The 24,022-nt window shown below is 34.8% G+C and overlaps 4 protein-coding genes and 1 long non-coding RNA gene across 5 annotated transcripts; 2 read left to right on the top strand and 3 right to left on the bottom strand.

Annotated features, from left to right (window-relative positions):
- The first annotated feature begins 988 nt into the window (after positions 1-988).
- Positions 989-16,222, top strand: LOC146528959 (uncharacterized). The gene is made up of 15 exons (XM_085202966.1): positions 989-1,414; positions 7,814-8,089; positions 8,395-8,545; positions 9,667-9,833; positions 10,255-10,349; positions 10,877-11,051; positions 12,190-12,403; positions 12,559-12,705; positions 13,070-13,242; positions 13,673-13,770; positions 14,014-14,154; positions 14,243-14,341; positions 14,712-14,865; positions 15,124-15,250; positions 15,698-16,222. The coding sequence occupies exons 1-15, from the start codon at positions 1,366-1,368 to the stop codon at positions 15,825-15,827; spliced, it is 2,196 nt and encodes a 731-aa protein (XP_085059092.1). The 5' UTR covers positions 989-1,365; the 3' UTR covers positions 15,828-16,222.
- Positions 5,120-6,954, bottom strand: LOC146528960 (uncharacterized). Its single transcript, XR_014879126.1, has 2 exons — positions 6,819-6,954; positions 5,120-5,425 (listed from the first exon to the last, which is right to left on the bottom strand). It is a non-coding gene; the product is annotated as an uncharacterized LOC146528960 (long non-coding RNA).
- An 18-nt stretch (positions 16,223-16,240) lies between the features above and the next one.
- Positions 16,241-18,494, bottom strand: LOC146528958 (uncharacterized). The gene is made up of 5 exons (XM_085202968.1): positions 17,870-18,494; positions 17,354-17,499; positions 17,177-17,284; positions 16,918-17,094; positions 16,241-16,635 (listed from the first exon to the last, which is right to left on the bottom strand). Exons 2-5 carry the CDS (start codon positions 17,369-17,371, stop codon positions 16,438-16,440), a joined length of 501 nt encoding a protein of 166 aa, XP_085059094.1. The 5' UTR covers positions 17,372-17,499; positions 17,870-18,494; the 3' UTR covers positions 16,241-16,437.
- A 39-nt stretch (positions 18,495-18,533) lies between these two features.
- Bka (FCF1 rRNA-processing protein Bka) lies at positions 18,534-19,471 on the top strand. Its single transcript, XM_085202967.1, has 2 exons — positions 18,534-18,697; positions 18,789-19,471. Exons 1-2 carry the CDS (start codon positions 18,695-18,697, stop codon positions 19,401-19,403), a joined length of 618 nt encoding a protein of 205 aa, XP_085059093.1. The 5' UTR covers positions 18,534-18,694; the 3' UTR covers positions 19,404-19,471.
- A 669-nt stretch (positions 19,472-20,140) lies between these two features.
- Positions 20,141-23,593, bottom strand: DMAP1 (DNA methyltransferase 1 associated protein 1). The gene is made up of 8 exons (XM_085203466.1): positions 23,224-23,593; positions 22,970-23,133; positions 22,466-22,684; positions 21,829-21,960; positions 21,466-21,729; positions 21,056-21,197; positions 20,572-20,726; positions 20,141-20,319 (listed from the first exon to the last, which is right to left on the bottom strand). Exons 1-8 carry the CDS (start codon positions 23,426-23,428, stop codon positions 20,206-20,208), a joined length of 1,395 nt encoding a protein of 464 aa, XP_085059592.1. The 5' UTR covers positions 23,429-23,593; the 3' UTR covers positions 20,141-20,205.
- Between the last annotated feature and the right edge of the window lie 429 nt (positions 23,594-24,022).

Raw genomic sequence — 24,022 nt, 5'->3', positions numbered from 1 at the left:
CAAGGCAAAATTTTCGCCACTTAAACCGTAATGCCTCTCAGCGACGACTTTCCACCGAATTTTCGATAACAATTTCTTAACACTAGGTTCCCTCTGCCTACCCTGCTGTATGCGGATGCAGCGTGAAGCTTAAAAGAAAAAAAAAACAATAGATACAAATATATATATGGTTATCTATTTTACCCACATATGTAGGTATATCGATTGTAACTTTGTAAGTAATTGATTCTAAGTTCCATCAGTATAATTGTCAGTATTAATTAATGTAAATTTATCGTAAGTGTATTATTGTTGACTGTGACCGGTGATTTGAAAAGAATATAGGTAATTTCAATTAATAGACAAAGATAAATCTATATTCTTTTTCTGATTTCTTCTTTCCTATTGCCCCAGCTGAAATAATTTGGAAAGAACGTCAAAACTAATTTTGAAGATATAACAAACTAATACTTTAAAATGTAATTACACATTTATTTAAACTCACAGTCCAGCATAGCACCTACCACACTGGCCAGTGAGAGGTCTCTACCCACTACCGCCATCAAGGCATGGCGTTGTGGGGCCCAAGAAGGGCCCCACAACCATATTAACTATTCTCCTTATTGCTTTGTCTTTTGCAATTATTAATAGTGTACAACAAATGATTTCACAATTCCCAACATTTTCACAAATCACAAAAGGAAGGACAAACATTGACATCCTGGAGACGGATGGAACACCCACATTGCCCAATTCCTATAAATTACCAACTCAGCGCCACATTTGACGGATGCCTTCGTAATTTACAAAGGAAGCCCATTGCTGGTATCCCCCAACCCCATATTAACCACATAACTTAGCCCGTATGTTGCGAAACGAGGCGCAGCTATCGTCATTATCATTCAGTTTCACTATCATTTGTCGTGGACTCGTCATTCTATTGTAAATTGTCTGTAAAACCATAATAAACTGCAAGGTCACCTCGCATGGTGGGGGCCGGGAGCATAACGACTGCACTTCATTTTCAGTTTACTATAAACGTACGTAGGGCTTACTCGATGCTCTATCTATATCGAGATATCGTGAGGAAATTAGAAAATATGAATATATAATAATATAGTGAATTATTTTCATTTTTAAACTACGTTATTGGAGCTCCGTATGTTATGTTTACTCAGCTGTACGTTCTCAGCTGGATGGGGTTTGGTCTACTCAGTTTATATGAAGAGAGGGCAGTCGTAAGTCCAAGTTCAGAAGTCAATAAATTATAAAAACTGGATTTTAATGAGACAGAGGTGTTTCTTTTTTTGCGAAATGGCAAGCCAAGTGTTGTGATTTTTTTTTCGAAGTGTTAATGATTGTAATCTGTGTCGTCTTCGCACATTCATGATGCAACAGATATTTGTTTTTATAACAATATGGATATTTGTCAGAGGTAAGTTTTAGTTCAAAAGAAATATGCATGACGTATTTATTACTCTTATATAACATATATATAACTATAACAAGAATTATTTATTTTTCTGACGTAGATTTTAATTAGGTTTTATTTGCCATTTAATACTTAAAACAAAAAAGAATACAATTCTTTAACAAGCGGTGCGGTAGCATAGCGTGTCTGTAAAATTGACGTTTGTGGGTTTGTTTCTCACTAGGGGGGGAAGAACTAAGTATTTAATATTTTCATTTACTCGATCTAGTAACAAAACAAAGCACGGTGTTTAGTTCCCGTTACTCAACAAGCGATGTCTCGATAATTAGGTGAAAACAAAGTAGGTATGTTAATATTAGACTTAGGATATAGTCTAAAACTAAAAAAAAACTAATTATTGGTTGTAGCTTCATTTTTCACTCTCGAAAATTTGATTCTAGCGTTTAAAGGCAACATTTTATGTAACAGTGAAATGAAAATAAACGTAATAATTTATATGTACTAATAAATGTCTCCATTTATTAAATGAGAGTAGGCAAAAAACTATCAATTAGCAAGTAACATCTAAGCAAGTACTTAAAACAATAGATTATGCTATTTACTGAGACAGTTATCGTGTTCTAGGTTAAGGATAGAATAGAAATTTTCAATGTCTATTAATAAAATAGATATTAAAATGCTAAAATATACCTGAAGAACATCAAAACATAGTACAGGGTGAGTCATATTGAACTTTCCGGTTTTGGAAGGACGTTGCACGAAGAAGGGAAGGAGTAGAAGGGTGGGGATGGTGTCATTAGACGCGCCATGACATGCAGTTTTAGTGTGAGCAATGGCTTGGTCGGGACAACATCGTGCGTTCGTAGTTGAAGAGTTTATTAAAAATGGCGGCTCCGTGATCACAACACAGCGTGCGTTCCGTTTACATTTTGCTATTGGTCGACGTGATCCCATTCCCACTGGACCAACAATCAGAAATTGGGTATCAAATTTTAGAGCAACATCATCAGCATTAAAAACAAGACCACAAGGCCGAATTAGGACGTCAACGTCAGCGGAAAACGTGGATAGAGTGCGGGCTTCAATTCAACAATCCCCTCGGCGTTCTGTTCGGAAACATGCCGCTTCACTAGGATTATCTTTCAGTAGTGTCCGCAGAATACTGCATAGAGACCTTAAATTTCACCCATACAAGATTCAGGTAGTGCAAGAATTAACAGTTAGAGACTTAGACACACGAACAAATTTATGCCGCGACATTCAGCAGATCCCCCGCACTGCTGTTTTGATCTTCAGTGATGAGGCACATTTTCACCTCGCCGGAACTGTCAACAAACAGAATTTTCGATACTGGGCTGAGAATAACCCACGAAACCTACACGAACGACCACTTCACAGCCCTCGAGTGACAGTGTGGTGCGCTATTGCAGAGTTTGGTGTGTGGGGTCCCTATTTTTTTGAAGAAGATGGTCAAGTCGTCACAGTTACCTCTGCTCGGTATTGCGACATGCTTGAAACTTTTCTGAAACCGAAATTGGAGGAATTAACGCAGAATCATGACAACGATAACATCTGGTTCCAACAAGATGGTGCTACAGCCCATACATCCAGGCGTTCAATGGAAATCCTGCGACAAATGTTTCCCGGTCATCTCATTTCTTTGCGAAGTGACGTTGGGTGGCCGCCGAGATCACCTGATTTAACCCCCTGCGATTTCTTTCTCTGGGGTTACCTGAAGGAAAAGGTGTACACGCATCGTCCCCGAACCATCGATGAACTGAAGGCTGCAATCACGGAAGAAATCAATGCTATTCCGCTGAATATGACTCGACGAGTAATGGACAACTTCCGGGAAAGGCTTCAGCAGTGTGTGGTCAATGGAGGTAGACATTTACAGGATATCATTTTTAAAACCAACTAAATTAAAACTGCATGTTATGTGCTTTCAAACAATAAAATAATTTTTACTGCATGTCGCTTTGTTTTTAATACACACCTTATTGAAATCGGAAAGTTCAATATGACTCACCCTGTATTAGTTAGTCACTGCAAATTAAAAAATGTCGCAAAATTGCAACAATAAGTCACACCAACGTTTTTTGTTATCATCACATATAAAAAATAGATAATAATTCCAGTAAAAAGAATTTGTTGTTAAATTTTCCGTATGTTAAAAAAATGACATATCTATATATATAAAAGGACTTGTCCTCACTGACTGAGGTAAGACGCACGCACAGCCGTAACCGCTGATGGTAGAAACGTGGAATTTGGACAGATGTTTAATTTCGTAATCTGGACATCCACTAAGAAGGGATTTTGAAAAATTTTGACCCTAAAGGGGTGAAATAGGGGTTGAAAGTTTGTATGGAAAAAAAATTAAATCGGCACCGATTCTCATAAAATTTGAAATTCAGACTCTTAAAAGTATTTAATTGAACACGCGTTTCATGGTTTTCTAGAATTCTTTCTATAAGGGTGCAAATAAGGGGTTGAAAGTTTGTTTGGCAAAATTCTTAAATCGCCACCGATTTTTATAAAATTTGAAATTTAGACTCTTAAAAATATTTAATTGAACATGTGTTTCATGGTTTTCTAGAATTCATCCGCTAAGGGTGCAAATAAGGGGTTGAAAGTTTTTTTGGAAAAATCTCTAAAACGCCACCGATTTTTATAAAATTTGAAATTTAGACTCTTAAAAATATTTCATTGAACACATGTTTCATAGTTTATTAGAATTCACCCCTAAATACGTAAGCGAAGCTGCGTGCGTCCGCTAGTAATAACATAACGTTAAAGTACGGCCTTCGCGCTAAAGGTGCGTACTCTAGCGTGTGACGTCACGGGGCAGCAGCGTACTTGAGTACCAACTACCAACTGCTTTGGCGTTGCACTTGCGGTCTCGTTTTGGATTTAAATATTAGAATCACTAAAATGATAATAAATATTTCCAATATTTTATGAAATGTTTTTAAAAAAAATCCACGACCGCATATGTCTGTCACTTAAGGATAACCCACAATAACCGATCAAATTTGACTGGCTACCTGTAAAAACAGCTTATAAAAAATGGATATTTTAATAGATATATCCATAGTGTTATTAAAATACGGGAACAGAGTTGACGTCGCGTCGACTTGCTTGCAAGGAAACTTTATGAAGATAAGCTTTGGCTTTTATAGCATGAAATTTGGGCGAATACTTTTCGAAAAAATGTAAAATTAAAAAAAATAATATCTGTCGAGGCTGTAGTGGTCCAGTGGTACAATCGTGTGGCTGTAAACACGACCGTTGTGTATTCGATTTCCGCTCGATTGAATAAATTATTTAATATTCTTTCATTTCCTCGCTCTAGTAATAAGGCAAAGCGCGGCGTTGACATCTACCACTCAAGACGAGCGATGCCCCGAGAATATGAAATATGAAATATGAATATGAGTAGGTATCAAACCCACAACCTCCTTCCTTAGTCACGTGACTTGGTCGCGATGGGGATAGTCGATACAATCAACTTGATAGCAGAGGCATAGGGATAGGGGAGGGGGTAGCTTGTGTCCACCCTATAATAGTGTCCCGTCCCATTCGTTTTACTAACAAAAAAATTTCCAAGAAAAATTAAAATAAAACCTTCATTGCATCAAACTTTTAGATCACAGCGAAGTCCAGCCTCTTCCTGGAAAATATCTCTAGATAGTTAAAACAAATAAATTCAAGTTCAAGTTAATTTATTATTAATTTATTTTAAATCAAAATGGTAAATCGATACAAAAAAATTATAATATAAATTGAAATAATGTTAGAAGACCAGTTAGTTTTCTAGCTTAGCTTTAAATTTATTAAATTTTTCATACAAAAGCAATCCTAACGTCATGTCTTGATACATTTCTCGACTTCACCTATTTTTATTAGTTTGTGGCCAATTGGACACTTATTATCTCCGACTGCCGACTCCACCAACAAAACTAGACACGCAAGTACGAGGATACCAATCAGCAAATACCGTGGAGAAAACATCTGGAAAAAAAGAACATAAATTCCGTTTATTTTTATAGTATACTAGCTTTTTACCGCGGCCTTGTTCCCGTTGGGGCGTTCACTATATTTGTATTGCAGGTTTTTGTTGTCATTATACGAGTATATCAAAATCAATATCAAGTAAGGCCAGACGTGGCGCAGGGACACAGACGTGTAAGTGTGGATACGACAGATCGGGGATTCCCACTCGAAGAAATTAAATATTTAATTTTCATTTTTCTTGCTCTTGTAAAAAGGCGAAGAGCGGTGTTGCGTTCTACCAAGCAACACATAATGCCTCAGGAATTCGGTGAAATGTGGGATACGGTGTCTTAATGGAGACGGGAGTGTCTAGTATTAACTAGGATCCCAAATTCCTTTTCGTGTATAGGATACAGTGTGAAGATAAAAAGAATAAAATAAAATATTAATTAATTAAGCTTCATGCTTTTCCCCGCTTAGCAGGCTACTTAGATGTAACTTAGTGCTAAAACTTAAAACATTCCCCACTTCGCGTCCCATATTTGAGACATGTTCAGTGACGGATCTCTACTTCATGCTATACCTATCTTGTGAACAGAGCGAGGATATTATGGAAATATTAGTTTCATTCTCCAAGTGGGAATTAAACCCACAATTCTCGCCTTTACAGTTATATTGTAACTTTTTGATTAATTTGATTATCTATATATATTAAATCGAAAGGTGACTCACTCAACACGAAATCTCAGAAACTACATGTGCTAGGAATCTAAAATTTTGCATAGGAGTTACTTATAGGACGTAGGTGCTCGCTAAGACGGGAATTTGCAATATTCGACTTCTAAGGGGTTGTTTTTGGGGTTGAAAGTTTGTATGAAACTTCGTTACTACAAATGCTAGGAGTCTCAAATTTTGCATAGACGTCACTTGGACATAGTCATGGAGACAGAAATTAATAATAAGATAGTTTACGCAGGTGAAACCACGAGCGGGCCGCTAGTTATGCATATATGCATATAAAAATCAGCTTCACGCTGTATCCCTCACACGGCAGGGTAGGCAGAGGGTACCTAGTGTTAAAGCACTCCCTTCTCCATTTTCCGACGAATTCTGGGGACCTCATTGCGTGTTGCGTGGCTGAACTTAACGCAGCGCTTTGCCTCTACACCAGAGCGAAGAAATGGAAATATAAATTTGAATAACTGTTTCATTTCCTCGAATATTTTTGTTTCATTCTATTATCAAGTACATGTAAATTAAAAAAATATTGATACGCTATGTCTATAACGCGCCTATAATTCTTAAAATATTTCTAAATAGTAATGAAAATAAAACTATAATCAATTAAAATAAAAAAAATGCTGAAGTCATAAAAATAATGAATATCTAAATTATATTGGTAAATACTTACAATGGCACTATTAATGAGTGTGAACAATAAATAAATGTAAATAAATTTGCAAAACAACAACTGGCCACGAGTGGCGTCGTCAAAACACTGCACGTATGAGGATCTACTCGAGAAACTGGTTTCGCTTTTAATCTCTACAACTCGATGTATAGTACGGTCAACGAGTAGTGGCCGCCCTTAAGTTAGCTGTAAATGGCTGCGCAGATTTGATTTTTACGATTTTCCTTACGTCTCTAATAATCTTATATTTTTTATTGAGTGAACAATACGCAAAAGTTCATAAAACCTAATTTCGGGGCGGCCACTTCTTGTTGACCGTACTGTAAATAAAATACGAAACAATTAATAAATATCATTGTTAATGAGCGGAGTTTAAATTCATCAAGTTTTTTATTACCATAATTCTTTGAAGATTATATATTTTAAGCTGATATTTATTTACTGTATATATAAAAAACATATAGTGATTCATTTTATAATTTAGTAAGGTAAACAAAGATTACGTTTAAAGCTGTCATTCAGATGAAAGCTTCAGGGTGTCGCATCATTGGCTAACAAAGGCCACATATCCCGATTTTGCGGGGTTATTCCGATTTCTAGATGGATAGATCTGGATATGTTCCAAAGAGGCTGTCATCGATGAAAACATCAAAAAATGGACAAAAATGTTTTGATTAAAAATTACATTGATCGAGATAACTGAGACCCTGAACATATGGAACTAATCCAAGGAACGAACTAAAATGTTTAAAAATCCCACTTTTACCCGAGATAAACCCTGGAAACGCCGTCTGTATTACTACTTTCTTCATACTTTTTTTTATTTATATAACTTTAATTTATATAACTTGTATAATAAAATTTATATAACTTGTACAATAAACATTACCTATCACGACAAGCATCGAATGGAAGCCACAACCGTCGCACACTTATACAGCGGACGGCCTCGATTTTATTTATCATTTACTTAAATTTTATTTGTTGGAATTAAGGAATACAATCGAAATGTCCGGCAACTCATCAAGAGACCTTCGCTCGATGGTCTGGCATGGTCCCTCAGCATGCCACACCAGTCTTCATGTACTCCGCTAGTGGCGGCGAGGAGTCGTTAACTGGTGCCTGCTTGGCCAGATGTCGTGAGCTGGAAGACTGTGCTGCCGTCATAGTATCGTACGGGAAAGGAAACTGTCAAGGTATCGCTGGTGCTGAAACTACTAACTTCTATACTGACAACGATGCAGTTTTCTTCAATAAAATTTGTTTGAAACGTAAGTAGAGTTTGTATAAGTTCTTTTAATATTTTTTATATTCTCAAATTAGATGTAGATAAAATATAATAAAATTTGACTCTATGTAGATATTTTGAGTTGGAGGTATTTTTATATATTCTAAATAGGAAGTAAATAAATATATTTATTAAATAAAATCGTACGTATTAAAATTAAGCTAAATTCGACTGTGATACATCATCACCTTCTGTCAGATATATTTAATTATCACCACGACATCGTCATGTAGTTTTTATTTTAATAAAATTTTAATATGTTACTTATATATTTTTAATTTATTTCAGTACCAGATTCTTGCAGTAAGCGCTGGTGGTCCTTAGAAAGTACACCCGGGTATTACCTCAATTCTGAGGGTACTAATATAAAAGTCATAGTAAACACAACCATTGAAGAGTGCTACAACGCTATTTTCTCTACCAATGAGAAACTGTATCGGTAATTTTTATATTTTTTCTTATTGTTCAGATTTAATTTATTTGATTTTGCAGGAATGAATTTATCTATATCTACATTTAAAAAAATATACTTTTATAATAAAAAAAGAAATACCAACCGAATTGAGAACATCCTCCTTTTATAAGTCGGTTAATGATTGCACGGTGAATGGCAAAAGCTATAAATATAAATATTTATGTATAAAGATAACCATTAAATTGTTTATCGAAAGCAAATTGACCACATCATATGAAAAAAATACTTGATTCCAAAATCCTTCGAAATTACGACTTTGTCGAACGAGCTCTACTAAATATAAGTGAATGTACCTTCGCGTGAATGATACTCAATTTTTTAGTGTAAACTATTTAAAAAATTATGTTATCTATTTTTAACATTATTAAAGTGGGAGTATATTATATATACACTAAAATACTTTTTTGGAATGAAAATGTATAAAAATTTGAACGGGTTCAAATCCCGCTACGTTAAAAAAATTATACGTTTCCAAAAAAGTATTAATATTTATCTATTTACAACACACAAATACTAATTAATTACTTGTTTACACACTTTTCAAGGTCATTGAAATTTGGAAAAACGAAAAAAACACGTAAACTTGAGGAAAGGGCACAAGAGTGGGCATTAGATCTGAGTTGTGGGTTCGATCCTCACTCGGAGGAATGAATTATTACTTATTAATATTTCCATTTTTTCGCTCTGACACCAAGGCAAAAGCCGGTGTTGAGTTCCGCCACTCCACAAGCAATACGGAGTGTCTTAACACTAAATTCCCTCTGCCTGACCTGATATATTGAAGATAAAACGTGAAGCTGATTAAACATAAATTCCTCAGTCGTAGTCAGCGGCACAGCGTGAGACTGAAAAAACGATGGTTATGGGTCCGACTCCTTGAGGGAATAAATTATTTACATTTCTTGGCACTGTTAAGAAGACACAGTACGGCGTTGAGCGCCAACATTTCCTAACACTAAGATCCCTCTAACTTACTTACTCTTACTTACTCTAATACTTTTGTTCTTCACTTTCTCTAATTAATACTTGAATTAACTCTCTAACATACGACCTTATTTGATATACCTCCCTATTATTTTTTAAAGGTCAGCGCAATGGATAGACCCAAACAGTGCATCAGAGACATTTTCTTTGTCAAACAAAGCGAAAGGAAACTGTATACTAAATGGAGAAAATAAGTTCACAGAACCCGAGTCCTACCGAGTGTCGAACTATTACACAATATACATAGAGAGCCAATGCGGGCACGACTGTAAGTACTTATGAGGTATTTATGATGTACTTATTATTTTTACAATGTTTTTTCCACATGATGCCATGCATATACATATTTGTTTAAATAATTACTTTTATGTATTATTGAATACAAATATTTAATTAGGATTAAAGCTGGTTGAGCTGGTTGAGGCGTAGGGGAACATGTGTGTGACAGGTTTTGGGTTCGATTTTCCCTCGAGGACATGAAGTATTTATTGTTATAATTTTTTGGTTTTAGTGTCGAGACAAAGCGTGGCGTTGAGTTCAGCTTCAACACGCAATGCCTTCAGAATTCGGTGGAAAGTGGGGAGTTGAGTATATAGCCTAAAACATAAACATTTCATCTTGAACTAGTAGTTTCCACGATAAGCGGGTTCACCAAAAAATAAATTCATCTTTATACACTGTGGTTTCAGATCCTAAAAAAATTGATCGCTGTTCATATGAGGAATATTACAATCAGACGATAAAGCACGTGGATTTGACAGTCAATAATTGTACTAAGGACGAGGTGAGAAAATTTTTATTTTTCAGTTTCACGATGTCCCCGAATATTTTCTTACTGAGTGAACAATGCGCAAAAGTAAAGAAAACCTATCTTGGCCACGACTCTTTGACCGTACTGTACTTATGAGCTTTATTTATAGTAAATTGCAACATTTATTATTTAATATTTTTGATATTTCCTCTAATATGTACCTAATAGACTACAGGTATCCTAATCTCGTATTCTAAACGTTCCATATTCTTAGAACATTTCGTTTGAATATTAAATGTGCATAGATTATAATATTTAAAGATCTTCTAAATAAAAAAAATAAAAGATTTTTATTTTATACATTATATTAAATTTTATTGAATTGCTCTCTATGACATCAGTATATGTGCTTTAAATATTGTAACAAAAATGACGAATTCGTCTAATGGTACATTCAAATAGGTTGAAAGAATATTGAAGCTATTGTTTTATAAATTCGTCGGAAAGTTCCCTCTACCTGCCTTGCTGCATAAAAAATAATGTAATATAATTTTAAATAGTGCAAAATGGCATGCGAAACCGAGACAAGATTCGTATGTCGCGGCTTCACTTGGTCGGTCGGCCGGGCGCGCGGTATCTGTGATCTCCACAGCGAGGACCTCGTCACCACTGGCTCTTGGCTGCTACGGCGCGTGTCCAGAGCCACTTACTATCGCCGAGTTGTCTGTCTTAATAGTAGGTTTTTTTAGATTTAATACAAAAAAGCAATGGGAATTGATTCCGAGAAATGAGTGTATACCTACTCCGAATGAGCATCGAACCCACAATCTTTGCTTTTATAGCATTGCTTTTTGTAGCGTCACGCTCTGTTCCAAATATAGCAAATGTAGTTAGACATTGCGTATTGTTTGGCGGCAGAGCGAAGAATGTAAAATATTATATTTTACATTTCCTCGATTGGGAATCGAACCCACAACCCGCCATGTTTACAGTTCCACATTTATGCTTCTTGGCCTCTGCCACTGGCCTCATAGATAAGATTTTCTTTTCTCCGGTCATGGTACACCAAGCGCGGCGTTGAGTTCCGCTCGTTCACCAAAATTGGTCAGAAAGTTTTAACACTAGGTTTCCTCTGCATACCTTGCCTGCTGTACGAGCGAAAGTGCGAAGTTGCTTTTTATCATTTTCAACAAACCAAAATGCTTGGAAATCCCACTTGCCAAAAATTTTAAATCGTTGTAACAATTTTTTTGTTGTCGTTTATAAAACCTGATTGTGTATAGTAAAACTTTAAAAAACATCTATATTAGGTATTAGCAATTTCGTCATATAAGGAAAATGATATATTTTAATTTTAAAAAGTTTGAATTGGCAAAATTTAACACACTTTTACACTACACTACACGTACACTTTTTTTTAGGCCAACCGTAGACCAGGTGCACAAACGCGCGACTGTTGTGGGTTCGATTCCTACTTGAGGAAATGAAATATTTAATATTTTATTTCTTCGCTCTGGTAACGAGGAAAAAGTTCCGCTAGTCAACATGAAATGCCTTTAGAATTCGTCGGAAGGTGCAGAACGCAAATATATTAATACAGAAACGAGTTACACTAAGTTCCCAGGTACTCTGCCTACCCTATTGCTAGGAGCGGAATACCGCGTGAAACTATTACAATAAGCTTTTTTTTACTTAAAATATTTCTAACTATGTGCATTTCCTAGTTGAGGCAAGACAAAGCAAAGAGCAGAATGAAGTGTCACGAATTACGACAATAGATTCCTTTAGCCCGCAAAAGCAGGTTATAAATATGATACATGCCGCATTAACAGTAAAGTTGAACAAGACTAATAATAATACTTTTTTTTTTTAGTCAGCGTAGAATGTGAAGGTTCCCACTTAGTAGTAACGTACAAACCACGTGGTATATTCCGGGGACGGGTCTATGTCCCTGGACGAGGTGACCGTTGCAGCGCTCGAGCTCTGACCCCGACTGCGCCCGTTCGTCTCGCTCTGCCTCTGCTAGGCGATTGTGATGTTAACTTCGCTTACGCTATTTCTAAGGGGCCTAATGGAGTCGTGAATAGGTAAATTTTATTTATTTTTCTGTAGCCTGCTTAAGCCGTTACAAACAAATTTACAAACAATTATAAAAATTAAAAACAAAATTCACAAGAATAAATGTAAACAAATTGAATGAATACAAAATATAGAAATAAAAAAATGTTTCTTACTTAAACAGGACAATGGCATACGTGATGCTGATGATTCAGAACAATCCAATAATCCAGACGGCGGGTGACCGCTGGGTGCGCGTGGGCTGCTCCCCCGGCGCCGGCGCAAGAGGCTATACCAAAGTTGACGCTACTGTTGCTGTTCAGGACACTATGTATGTAGGATATCATTTTTTTTAGCTTAACTGTATCCCACATATTATAGAAGTATAGACAGAGGGAACCTAGTGCTAAAACTCTCCGTCCGTATAAAAAGCGGATGCGTTTTAAGTGATTTATTCACTATGCACCTCACGCTTTTTTACATTCTCTTTGTTTTCTTTAGTTTTGTAAAATTATTATTCATTTGTACAAAGCAAGAAAATTGTAGTATCAAAATTGACATGAAAGAATGAGTTTCTCGTCGGTGGAAAATTTATGTTGATTGCACGATTCAACATTGCATGCAAAAGTCTAAGAATAAAGCGTATTTAGAACTTTGATTTGTTTATAACCTTTATAATAATATTTCTATCAAAGACGACCATCTCTGGTAAGTGAGTCTCAAGAGCAGAGAGAGGAACACGGACCCAGTGCGATATTTGGCAGTAGTACAACACCGCTCACTATGTACGTGGTCCGAGTAAATGAAGAGTCGGGATCTGATGCCGTCTCTTTGGGGGAGCTCCTTGAACTTAGAATTGAAACTACAGGTAGGTACTACATTTGATTACTTAAAAGTTAAAACCGGATATATATTTTACTTTAGGCTATGGTGATGGCTTGGAACGTCAGGTTTCCAAAATTGTTTTATAATAAATACACAATTAGGCCAGTCATTGCGCAGGAGCACAAGCGTGCTGCTGCAAAGGAAATGAAATATTTAACATTTTCATTTCCTCGTTCTGGTAACGAGGCACAGCGCGGCGTTGAGTTTTGCCACTCAACATGCCACCAGAATTCGGCGGCAAGTGGTGAACAAAAGTATCTTAATAGGAAGTGTCTTAAAAACTAGGTTCCAGGTTCCCTCTGCCTACCCTACTACGTATCCCGTTTACTGTATGAAGCTAAAAAAATACTTTTAATCCGGTTTAAGAGTTTCATTTAAATCCGTATATAAAAAAAATATGGTTATATTTACAGATGAATCTGAAATAGAGGCGTATCATTTGGTAGCATCTTCAAGGCTTGGGGACAGTTCCATTTTGTTATTGGACAGCAGAGGTTGTCCCACGGGCCAGGTAATAAAATATGCACAATATTCTTTAGTATTTTTTACTATTTTGGTATTACAGCATGAAACTAAAATAAAAAAATATATAATTTGTAATTTACATGTCACAGATGAAATATTCTTCTGTATGAGAATCGAACCAATCCACGACGCTGTCTACGCCGAAAATAATTAGTAAATTATCCTCCGTGTTCCATAAGTAAATTATTAGAAATATAAGTTTGCTATACTAATTTTAATTTTTTTCCAGGTTGATTTTCCATCATTTACTAGATCCCGCTTTGGAGGAACGCAAAGGCTGTCGGCTCGCTTTAGGGCGTTCCGTTTCCCGATGTCCCAAATTGTGCGATTCGCTATAATGGTTAGATTTTGTGAAGACAAATGTCCGCCGGTAAATATAACTGATAAAATAATACTTACTGAGTTTTCAAATGTACGATAACGATTATTTTGTTGAAAAATCCCTTTTTTAATTTCAGTTAAATTGTAGGAGAATGGACCAACTGAGAAACATAAGAGATGCTAATGACACCTACCAGGCGACAGATTCGGAATTTGCAGCAAATGTTAAACAGGAGGTTTGCGAAATACTTACTTACTTTCATTTTATAAAAATAGTATGACGCTAGAGTGGTGTAGGGGCAAGCGTGCGACTGTAAATGCGATGGTTGTGGGTTCCATTCGCACTCACGGAATTGTAATATGTAATATTTTCTTTTTTTTTGGTGACGAGGCAAAGCGTGCCGTTAAATTCGATCACTCAACACGTAATGCCTCGAGAATTATTTGGGAATGGATTAGTTTAACACTAGGTTCCCAGGTTCCTTATGCCTACTCTGCTAAATGTGGGATACAGCATGAAGCTAAAAAAAATGTTAATTAAATCTCAATTTTATTAATAATTGAAATCATATCCCTGAAGCTGAAGAAGAACACTTAATGTTATAGGTGGCCTGGGCCCCAAAAGTGGTAGCTCAGGGCGGAAGGGCAGAGTGTGCGGGAGGCACCGGTCGAGTAACATTGGAACTGGAAATGGTGGTCGGTTCTCGAGATATCCTGTCCGCTGACACTCTAGTACGGGCTGATCATCGATCTGCTTTACGTAAGAATATTACTTTGTCCTTTTTTTAAACTGAAAAAGACTACTTCTCAATTTATTTGTAAAAATATGATGTTAACATCTGAAGTAAATCTATTCATAGTTTTTATAAATAAACACCTAATATTGAATGAATAATCCTTTTTGCTTCTATTTCATGAAATATGGCCACGACATATCCACCGACATATATACCACAAAAAGATTTTCTTGTTTATTTTTTCTGGTACTGTTCATTTTTTATATATATTCTGTTTATAGCTGAAGATATCCATGTCAGCGACACACCTTTGGTTTGTGTACATGAGCTGCTTTTGGTGGCGCTGGTACTCGCGTGGCTGGCAGTGCAAGTGCTCCTACTGTTAGGTTGCTGTGTATTGGTAAAAAGGTAAAGAATAAATTAACTTCACATTATATCCCGCATATATCAGGGTAGAGAGGGAATCTAGTGCTAAGACACTCCGTTCCTCACTTTCCACCGAATTTTCCGAGGCGACGCCGGGCTTTTGCCTTGGCGCTAGAGTGAAGAATTTAAAATATTAATAAATAATATACATTGTATCGAACAGACAACGAATAAATATTAAGTAATAATATCTCACTTATACTTTGAGACCATCGTGACGAAAGGGGACAGCGTCTGATTCTTAATGCAATGGTTGTGTATTCTATCCCCACCGCTATCAGCGCAGCGTTGAGTTCCATCACTCGATACGCAACGATTAAAAAATAACGGAATATTTTATGAATGAATAGTTACCTCTTCTACCCTGCAATGGGCGCAGAAAAAGTGTCAAGTTATAGCATTAATTTAAGCTTAAAATGTTCCTTGCAGGTATAGAAATTTAGCAGAAATGAATATGCAGAAAGATTATCACTCTTTCGACAATATAGGCTTCGAGACCAGCTCTACACATCGCCGCGTGCACTGGCCTGACCAAAATATAGATATCATACACACTTAGTTTTAATAAAACCAAAGAATAAATATTTATCATTATTTTATTTTAGATTCACGCTGTATCCCGCATATAGCAGGGTACGCAGAGGGAACCTGGGAACCCAGTGTTTAGACACTCCGTTCCCATTAAGACATTTCCGTTCCCCACTGTTTCCTGAATTCTGGAGGCGTTACCTTTTGAGAGGAGGAACTTAACTACGACGAGGAAATTTTAATATTTTCTTTTTCATTTTCTCGTGTGGGCATCGAACCTATCGCGTTTACAGTCGCGCGTTTAGGCCGTGATAATAATAAACTGTTAATTATTAAGGAAACCAATTTGAATGTGGACCTATTGAAATTATTTATTGTGCGATGTATAAAGAGTGATAAATAAATTCACCGATAGATTTTAAAAAATGTTTATTTTTTTCCCTAATGTGTGTTGTTAATATTTTTGCATATTTTATAACACGTTTAATATTTATATTAATAAAAAAATAAACAAGCATTATATAGAAAATACCTGGAATATGTCATGAAATTTTACACGTTTCTATTATTTCACATGCATATAAAATAGCGATGTACTAATATAATCCGAAATATATATTATAATGGATTTATTTAATTTATTATTGAGTAGTGTTGCCAGTTGCATATAATAGGGGTGGCGCAGGCGCCGGCGGGGGAGCACCGCCTGGCTGCCGGCCGCCCCGGGGCGCGGTTTGCCTCACACTTTGACGATTAGACGCCGCATTGTAATGGTAACCTTCAAATTTGTCGCCACCGCCGGTCTGCGTTGGATACGTCGCCGTGCCCATGTACATTATCTTTAAAAAATAAAATACTATTATGTCAATATTATTTTTTTTTGTTTGTCGGGCTGGCAAAGGGACCTAGTGTTAAAACACTCTCCAATCTTTGCAAATTTTATCGATAGTACGTTGTAGGTAGAGAGAATTCACCATTTTCTTTTATAGTCTTTAGAGCTTTTATAGTCAAATGAGCAGACTAAAAAAAATATTTTTCCTAAAAAAAAAGTGGAGCTTATGGTGATATATTATAAAAATACAGCTACTATTAGGATCTAAATATTAATAAATACAACTTACTTGCGGTCGATAACCGTCAGGACCGGCTTCGTATTCTACGAGTTGTGTTCTACCATCTGGCAGAAGTACGTGGTAAGAGCCCTGAGCACGGTCGTCCTTACGCTTTTCATTATGCCCAAAATCTAAGGAAACTGCATTATCTTGAACGTCATACGTAAATTCATAATTGGCTGGTAGCTGACAAAAAGGAATAAAATAAATATTTGCCTTATAGGTACATATAATTTAAAAAATGTTATAATTATAATGCTATACATACCGTTGGTTCAACAATTGGTTTTTTGACATTTCCATTTGTTGGTTTTGGTGGTAGATATTCTTGGGCTGTAGCAAAAGATTTCAATGAAATCCAAGCTAAAGCTGCCACCTGGAATAAAAATAAAAATAGACAATATCTAAATAATTATATGTATTAAAAAAACAAAAGTAGACTCACGCAAAATATTTTCCACATTTCGGGAGTGTTCTGCTACAGTAAACGAAGAGTTATGGGGTAAACTTGCAACTGTCGACGTATATAAATGGCCAACTTGCGGTCGAACGAGCGCCGTCCCTGTTATTTTCATTATAATGCCGCACGACCTACGAAAAATTTCGAAATAAAAGTAACTATAATTATTACCATTAAGCCTAAAGGTGCGAATTATTCCAAAATATTTTTAGAATTATTGTATTTCTTAATTATAATGTATAAAATGATTTTTTTAAGTATAAATATATTTTATTGTATATATACTTATTATGCAGTTAATTATTATTCCAGTTAATTAAAAACTGTATGTCCGGTAATTAACTCTAATAATTTTGAACTGGATCAAATGTTTATTTTTATATAGGTATTGATTTTTTAATAAGTAATGAGAGATTATATTAGATTAATAAGAATCAGCAACAGATTAACGCCGAGATTAATGTATGTATCCCTTTACTATATATATTTTTGTAGACTTACACATTATCCTGCAGCAGGGTAGCAGCAGGAGTAACCTGGTAACCTAATATCTGTTCACGAAGAAATGGAAATATAAATTTAAATAAATATTTCATCTCCTCGAGTGGGGATCGAACCCACAACCAGTCGGTTTTACAGTCACACACTGTGCCCCTGCGCCACGACTAGCGTTTTAATTAATATGTTTTAACTAATTACTAATATATATTTTAGAACAATATTATTTATTTGTATTGTGCAAGCATGGTCGGTAAAATTGTGAAAAATAGGTCTTCCATCCCTCTTGTGAAGTTCCTCCGTTACCTAGTTTTTTAATATTAGGTATAAAACGGTTGACAAGTCGTGATCGCTCTGAAGTTAGCTGTAGATGGTTGCGCTAATGTAAAGATTTTTCTCATTTTTTATTATTTTCTTCCCCAGTGATCAACGCGCACAAGTTCAGAACTTATAGGTGGCCACTACACAGATGCGGACTAAGGCAGCATGTAAATGAATAAATCCTTAAAAGTTTTGATATAAAAATACTGATTCATAAGGTGACATGCTTTGAAATTTACTTGATAATATATCGATACGTAGAATATATAAAAACTTTTTCAAAGTATCGATGTGCTCATACTGTAATCATCGATATATTGATACATCCCTATTTTTGACATTGACAGTGACAGTTATTGTATGTAACAGACTCACGTGTGTAAATGCTAAAATGGATAATATATAAATTATTAATTAAAGTTTTATTTTTTAGCACTTTAAGTAATAAAATTATTTTGAATATTCATATACGTATCAATTGTTAAAGAGAAAACTTAAACTTACATCATGGTAACATAAAATTTTCTTAATTCTTATATTTTGATGATAAAGTGGGAGGTAAAATGTAAAGTAAGATTTATAATAAATTATATTGTTACAGGGTAAACAACGTAAAACGAGAAAAATAGTAGAAAAAAGGTTTGCACAAATGAAAAAAGTAATAAATCCAAATGACAATAGAATAAAAGCAAAATTACGAACAGAGCCAATAAAGAAAAAGAAAATTGATCCACATGAGGTTAAAATCAGAGAAGTCCCACAAGCTAGTTCTGCTTTATTCTTTCAATACAACACTCAACTAGGACCTCCATATCACATATTAATAGATACAAACTTTATTAATTTCTCAATTAAGAACAAATTAGATATCGTGCAAAATATGATGGACTGTTTGTATGCTAAATGTATACCGTACGTAACAGATTGTGTTTTAGGTGAATTAGAGAAACTTGGAAGAAAATACAGAGTAGCTTTGAGAATAATAAAGGATCCCAGGGTTGAAAGGCTTGCTTGTTTACATAAAGGAACATATGCTGATGATTGCATTGTACAAAGAGTGACACAACATAAATGTTATATAGTTGCAACTAATGATAAAGATTTGAAAAGAAGAATAAGGAAAATTCCGGGTGTGCCAATTATGTACGTAGCCCAACACAAATATACTATTGAGAGGATGCCGGATGCTTATGGGGCACCAAAAGGGGCTATATAAAATAGTCATTCATAATTTTATTGTATCTTTATTAAATACTATCGTAATAAATTTTTGTTTCTATTGTATTTACTTTGTTTTATTACTACAAAAACCATTATATGTAAAGAAAGACATAGAAAATATTTTATGCATTATTTATTTGTGGCCGAAGAAAGAATTATCCAACCCTAATTAATTAACATTGTGCCATTTGAATACTAATAACTATGCCAATTTCACATTCTATGGAGAACACACACATAGAACTAAAGAAGAAAACTGGAAAAATAGCCTTTTGACACATAAATACAAATCATTCACTAGTGGTTTTCATTTTATGGGTTTCCAAAAAGGGCTGATATTCATATGATTTGAATATGTTAAAAAGTACTCTTAGAGTGAGTCGGGCAGATCACATTGGCAGGTGTGGCATAGTTGCCATGTTAATTGGTTAGTTATTTTTCCCAGTCTCTAGCACTAGATACTGTATGTATCTAGTGCTAGAGCACTGTTCAGCTACTGACATTTTCTCTACAATTTAATAAATAAAAATTGAAAGGCACACTTGTTTAAATTTAGTCCTGCCACATTGTACCACAATGGCCTTGAAAATTATATATATATATCTATTATAATTATAAATAGTTAAAAGGAATTAACGATTCTAAGTAAGCAGAGATAACTTAATAAATAATCACTTTATTCTTCACCATTCATCTTAAAGGGAATAATAAACATAAAATAATTAATATTAATTAATTCACAATATATATTTATTAGTTAAACTTGTACTACAATGTTTATTTAAGGACAAAAAATATTATATTGTTGTATTGTGTGCACTCGGAGAACCAACTACATCAATGATCTCCCCAATAGGCTTTGCTTCCATATCAGAAGTAGTATTACATAAAGATGGAGGAATGTGTAGGGTCTGGAACAGAAAAAAAACATTTTTATTTTCAATGAAATGATAATTATGATAATAATCAAGTGTTTTTTGTTTAAATTTGCAGGACACAGTATAGAAAAAAGCGAGGAATGATTTCTGCTTTGTTTACAGTACAAGACAGACAGACGAGTTGTGGCAGCCCTGAAGTCAGTTGCGAATGATCTGTTAGAAAATAATGACATAGATTATGTGTTAAAATTAATATAAATATTAAAAACAAATAATGTAGTATACCTTTCCAGGGTTAAGAGCCTCATATTGATGCCTCAAAGCTTGAAGTTCAAATTCGTAGGACGCTAAAGCATTCTTAAGATCTAATGCCAACGCCAGATCTGATCGTAACTCATTAAAATGCTTGCAAATGGCCTCAGTTGGTGTTGGGGTTATATCTGTTAAAATAGAATAAATAATATAATATCAATGTCATTGCAAAGAGGGACAGGCGCGCGGCTGTAAACGCGATGGTTGTGGGTTTGATTCCCATCCCGGGGAATGAATATGGTATTTAATATTTTAATTTCCTTGCTTTGGTAACGAGGCAAAGCGCGGCATTGAGTTACGCTAGAATTATGCCTAGAGAATTTAGCGTAAAGTGGGGAACAGAAGTCTTAATACTATATTCTTAGGTCCCCTTTAACCTACTATGTGCGAGAGCTTAAAAAACAAAGCATTTTTGAACAAGTAATAATTTAGTGTAATTAAATAAAAATATATTTACCAATGTTCATAATACGCAGTTCCTGTTCAATAGCTTTAGTTTTCCGTTGTCCCACACCGGGCGGTAGCTTCATGCGTTGCGACCTCAGCCACACTCCCGTCCCCCGGGCCTCGGGGAACTTTATACCGGACCACTCTACGGTCTGTTGATAATAAATTGATATTTTTATTTTAAAACCAATTTTCAATTTTTTTTAATTTACACTGAATTTTACCTGTAGCGGGCAGCTGTAGACAGCATAAACAGAGCAGAGTCAACCTAGTGTTCCATATACAGATAGCAATCAATTACAATTTAATTATATATATGGAATATTTTTTAACAAAATTAGCAATATTCAACATGATCAATCGTAATCTCTTTTTTTAAACTACATAGGACAATAATAAAAAATGTACAATTTCACTTACAACAGTCTCAACAGTCCGAATGGGCCTTTGTTGAGATGCAATCTTTTTCTTATGCAGTTTTCTATCATGTCGTCTTGCGATATTTGAAGCTGCACTCGGTGTAGAGACAATTTCATTGACGACATTCTGTTGGGAATTTGAAACTCCATTGCCGCTATCTGCCCGAGATATAAGTTTTTGTAAATCTTGTGTTTTTCTTTCTCGTTCCCGTTTTCTAGCTTCTATTTTCTTTAACTCGGCTAGTAGCATTTGTTCTTCATCGATCTATGTGAATTATTCATTAAAATTTGTTAGAAACTAATTCCCAACAATTGCATTTATAGACACACAACAAAATAAGTGGAATAATTATAGCATGTCTACCTGTTCTTGTGTCCTGTCAAATAACCGTTTAAGTTGTTCCTTTCTTTTCCTCTCATGTTCTGCATCATAGTGATACACTCTCTTCTCCCCATTAACCATTGTCACTGAGTTTGACCAAGGATTAGTTTTAACCTAGAACAATAATCAAACAGACCTTATAAAAATTATAAGAGTTTAAAAGAAAACATAAAATTTCTTTTTTTAGCTTAATGCTGTAATTCCATGTGTAGCAGGGTATGCAGAGGGAACCTAGTGATAAGCCACTCCATTGCTAACATACTGCCAAATTTTCTAGACTTTGTTACCAGAGTGAAAGGAAAGGAAAGTATTAATGACTGATCAACCCAAGTATAGGTTTATGGCAGGGCTGGGTAATTGCAACTCAGAATTAAATATTAAAAATTATTATGTCTTTGTGCAGAAATAACAGCTAACAAGTAATTAAGTGTTCAAGCTAACAAATGATCAGTAGTTAATATTTTATTGCAATTAAAACTTGCCCAATTCTGGCTCAAGGCATCTCTATAAAATTGAATTGAAACCTTCTTAACACAGCCACCAAATTCAAATAAGTTACTAGTACTGCCTTCATAGTACCTTCTAGAAATAAATTGATTATCTTCTATAAACTACTTACTTTACTCAAAGTAGCACAAATACTATAATATCTTTCTTTCAAGTCCTCGACACTCCTGTCTCTGAATGCTGCACGGTCCCATCTATCATGTATCACTATAAATCGAAGATCAAATCTCTGGCATAAATCAATTAAATGATCAGTTTCCGCTTGACTCCAGTCTTCCGACTTTAAAAACTGGTTGTACTCTGAATCTGAATATGATGGGATTGATACTTGCTGTGAAAATAAATAGGTAATATTTTTATTAATATCTATGAAAATTTTGTTTGTCATTGTCATGCAATGAGGCAATATTTGACTGTAAACATAATGGTTGTGGTTTGCATTTGAATTCAGGAGCTAATTTCATTTATTGCTTTGCCAAGATAAAGCTTTGCATTAGCGTCTGTCACTAAACACATTTCTATTCAGTGGAAGAAGTGTTTTTCACTTGGGAAGTGTTGGTTTGACTAGTTTCTCTATACTTTATGCAGAAAAATAATATTTACTAGGTGTATTTACCTTATTGAATTGTGCAAATGGGTATTCTTTTGCATCATCAGATGCTCTTTTCCAATGATGAAATACAGCATTATCTTTGCGGGCAGGGTTTGTAAACGGTGCCCACACCCATTTCCTAGCTTTTCTCATGCCAAGTTTAGCCTTAGTTTGTTTATAGGCTTTGCCTAAAAAGTACAAACAAATGAAAGATTTATTTAATATGGTTTTTATTAAATATTATCCCTAGAAAATCAAATATAAATAAAGTATTTTACCTGTATCTGTAGGTAACAATGGAGGTAGGTCCTTGTTATCATTGTATAATAGAGCAAACACCTCACGATGCATGCCTTCAGGACGACGGACAGCTTTTGCAGTAGCATATTTCTTTTTTATTTTATCACCATGTATTATGCTATCCCTGGTTATCTCTGAAGCCCCAGGCTGTTCAATATCTAATATGTCCAAAATATCTGCCATTATTACTTTAAATTTTGTATAGTCATTTACTTAAGGATTTTCTATAATTCTTTATTTTCCTATACTATAATTTCTAAAACTTAATATAACAGAATATTTTATATTTCTTTATTCAATCAATCACAATTCACAAAACATTGTTGACAGATGGCGAATTACTATTTTATTATCACATGCAGTGCTGCCAGTGCCAATAACTAAATTTTCATAAATGATGTAGAAAAATTGTCTTCTTGTAATATACTCTATATTTATAATAAAATCTTACAAAATAATATAACAAATGTTATAGGGGGCCTTTATGCAGTAGAACCCAAAATAATGACTTTTAATTTTTTTGTCTGTTTGTCTGTATGCTGTGCGTTTGTTGCGCTCATCTCAGAAACGGCTTAACCGATTTAAATGCAGTTTTGATTATTAGATTATGGCCAGTTTCATTTAACATTTATTGTATTATCACAATTGGTTCACAAATAAAATAGTTATGTCAATATAAAGAGTTGCTTGCGTCAACATTTGTACAAAATAAGTGTTTAATTGGATTGTCTAAAACTTTGGCTACCAACGTATGGATATTATCCTTAAAATCTCGAA

The sequence above is a fragment of the Heliconius melpomene genome, chromosome 19 (genome assembly GCF_056956725.1).
Source record: "Heliconius melpomene rosina isolate 202511_hmr_F chromosome 19, ASM5695672v1, whole genome shotgun sequence".
Taxonomy (NCBI): domain Eukaryota; kingdom Metazoa; phylum Arthropoda; class Insecta; order Lepidoptera; family Nymphalidae; genus Heliconius; species Heliconius melpomene.
This window is presented reverse-complemented; position numbering and strand designations above follow the sequence as displayed.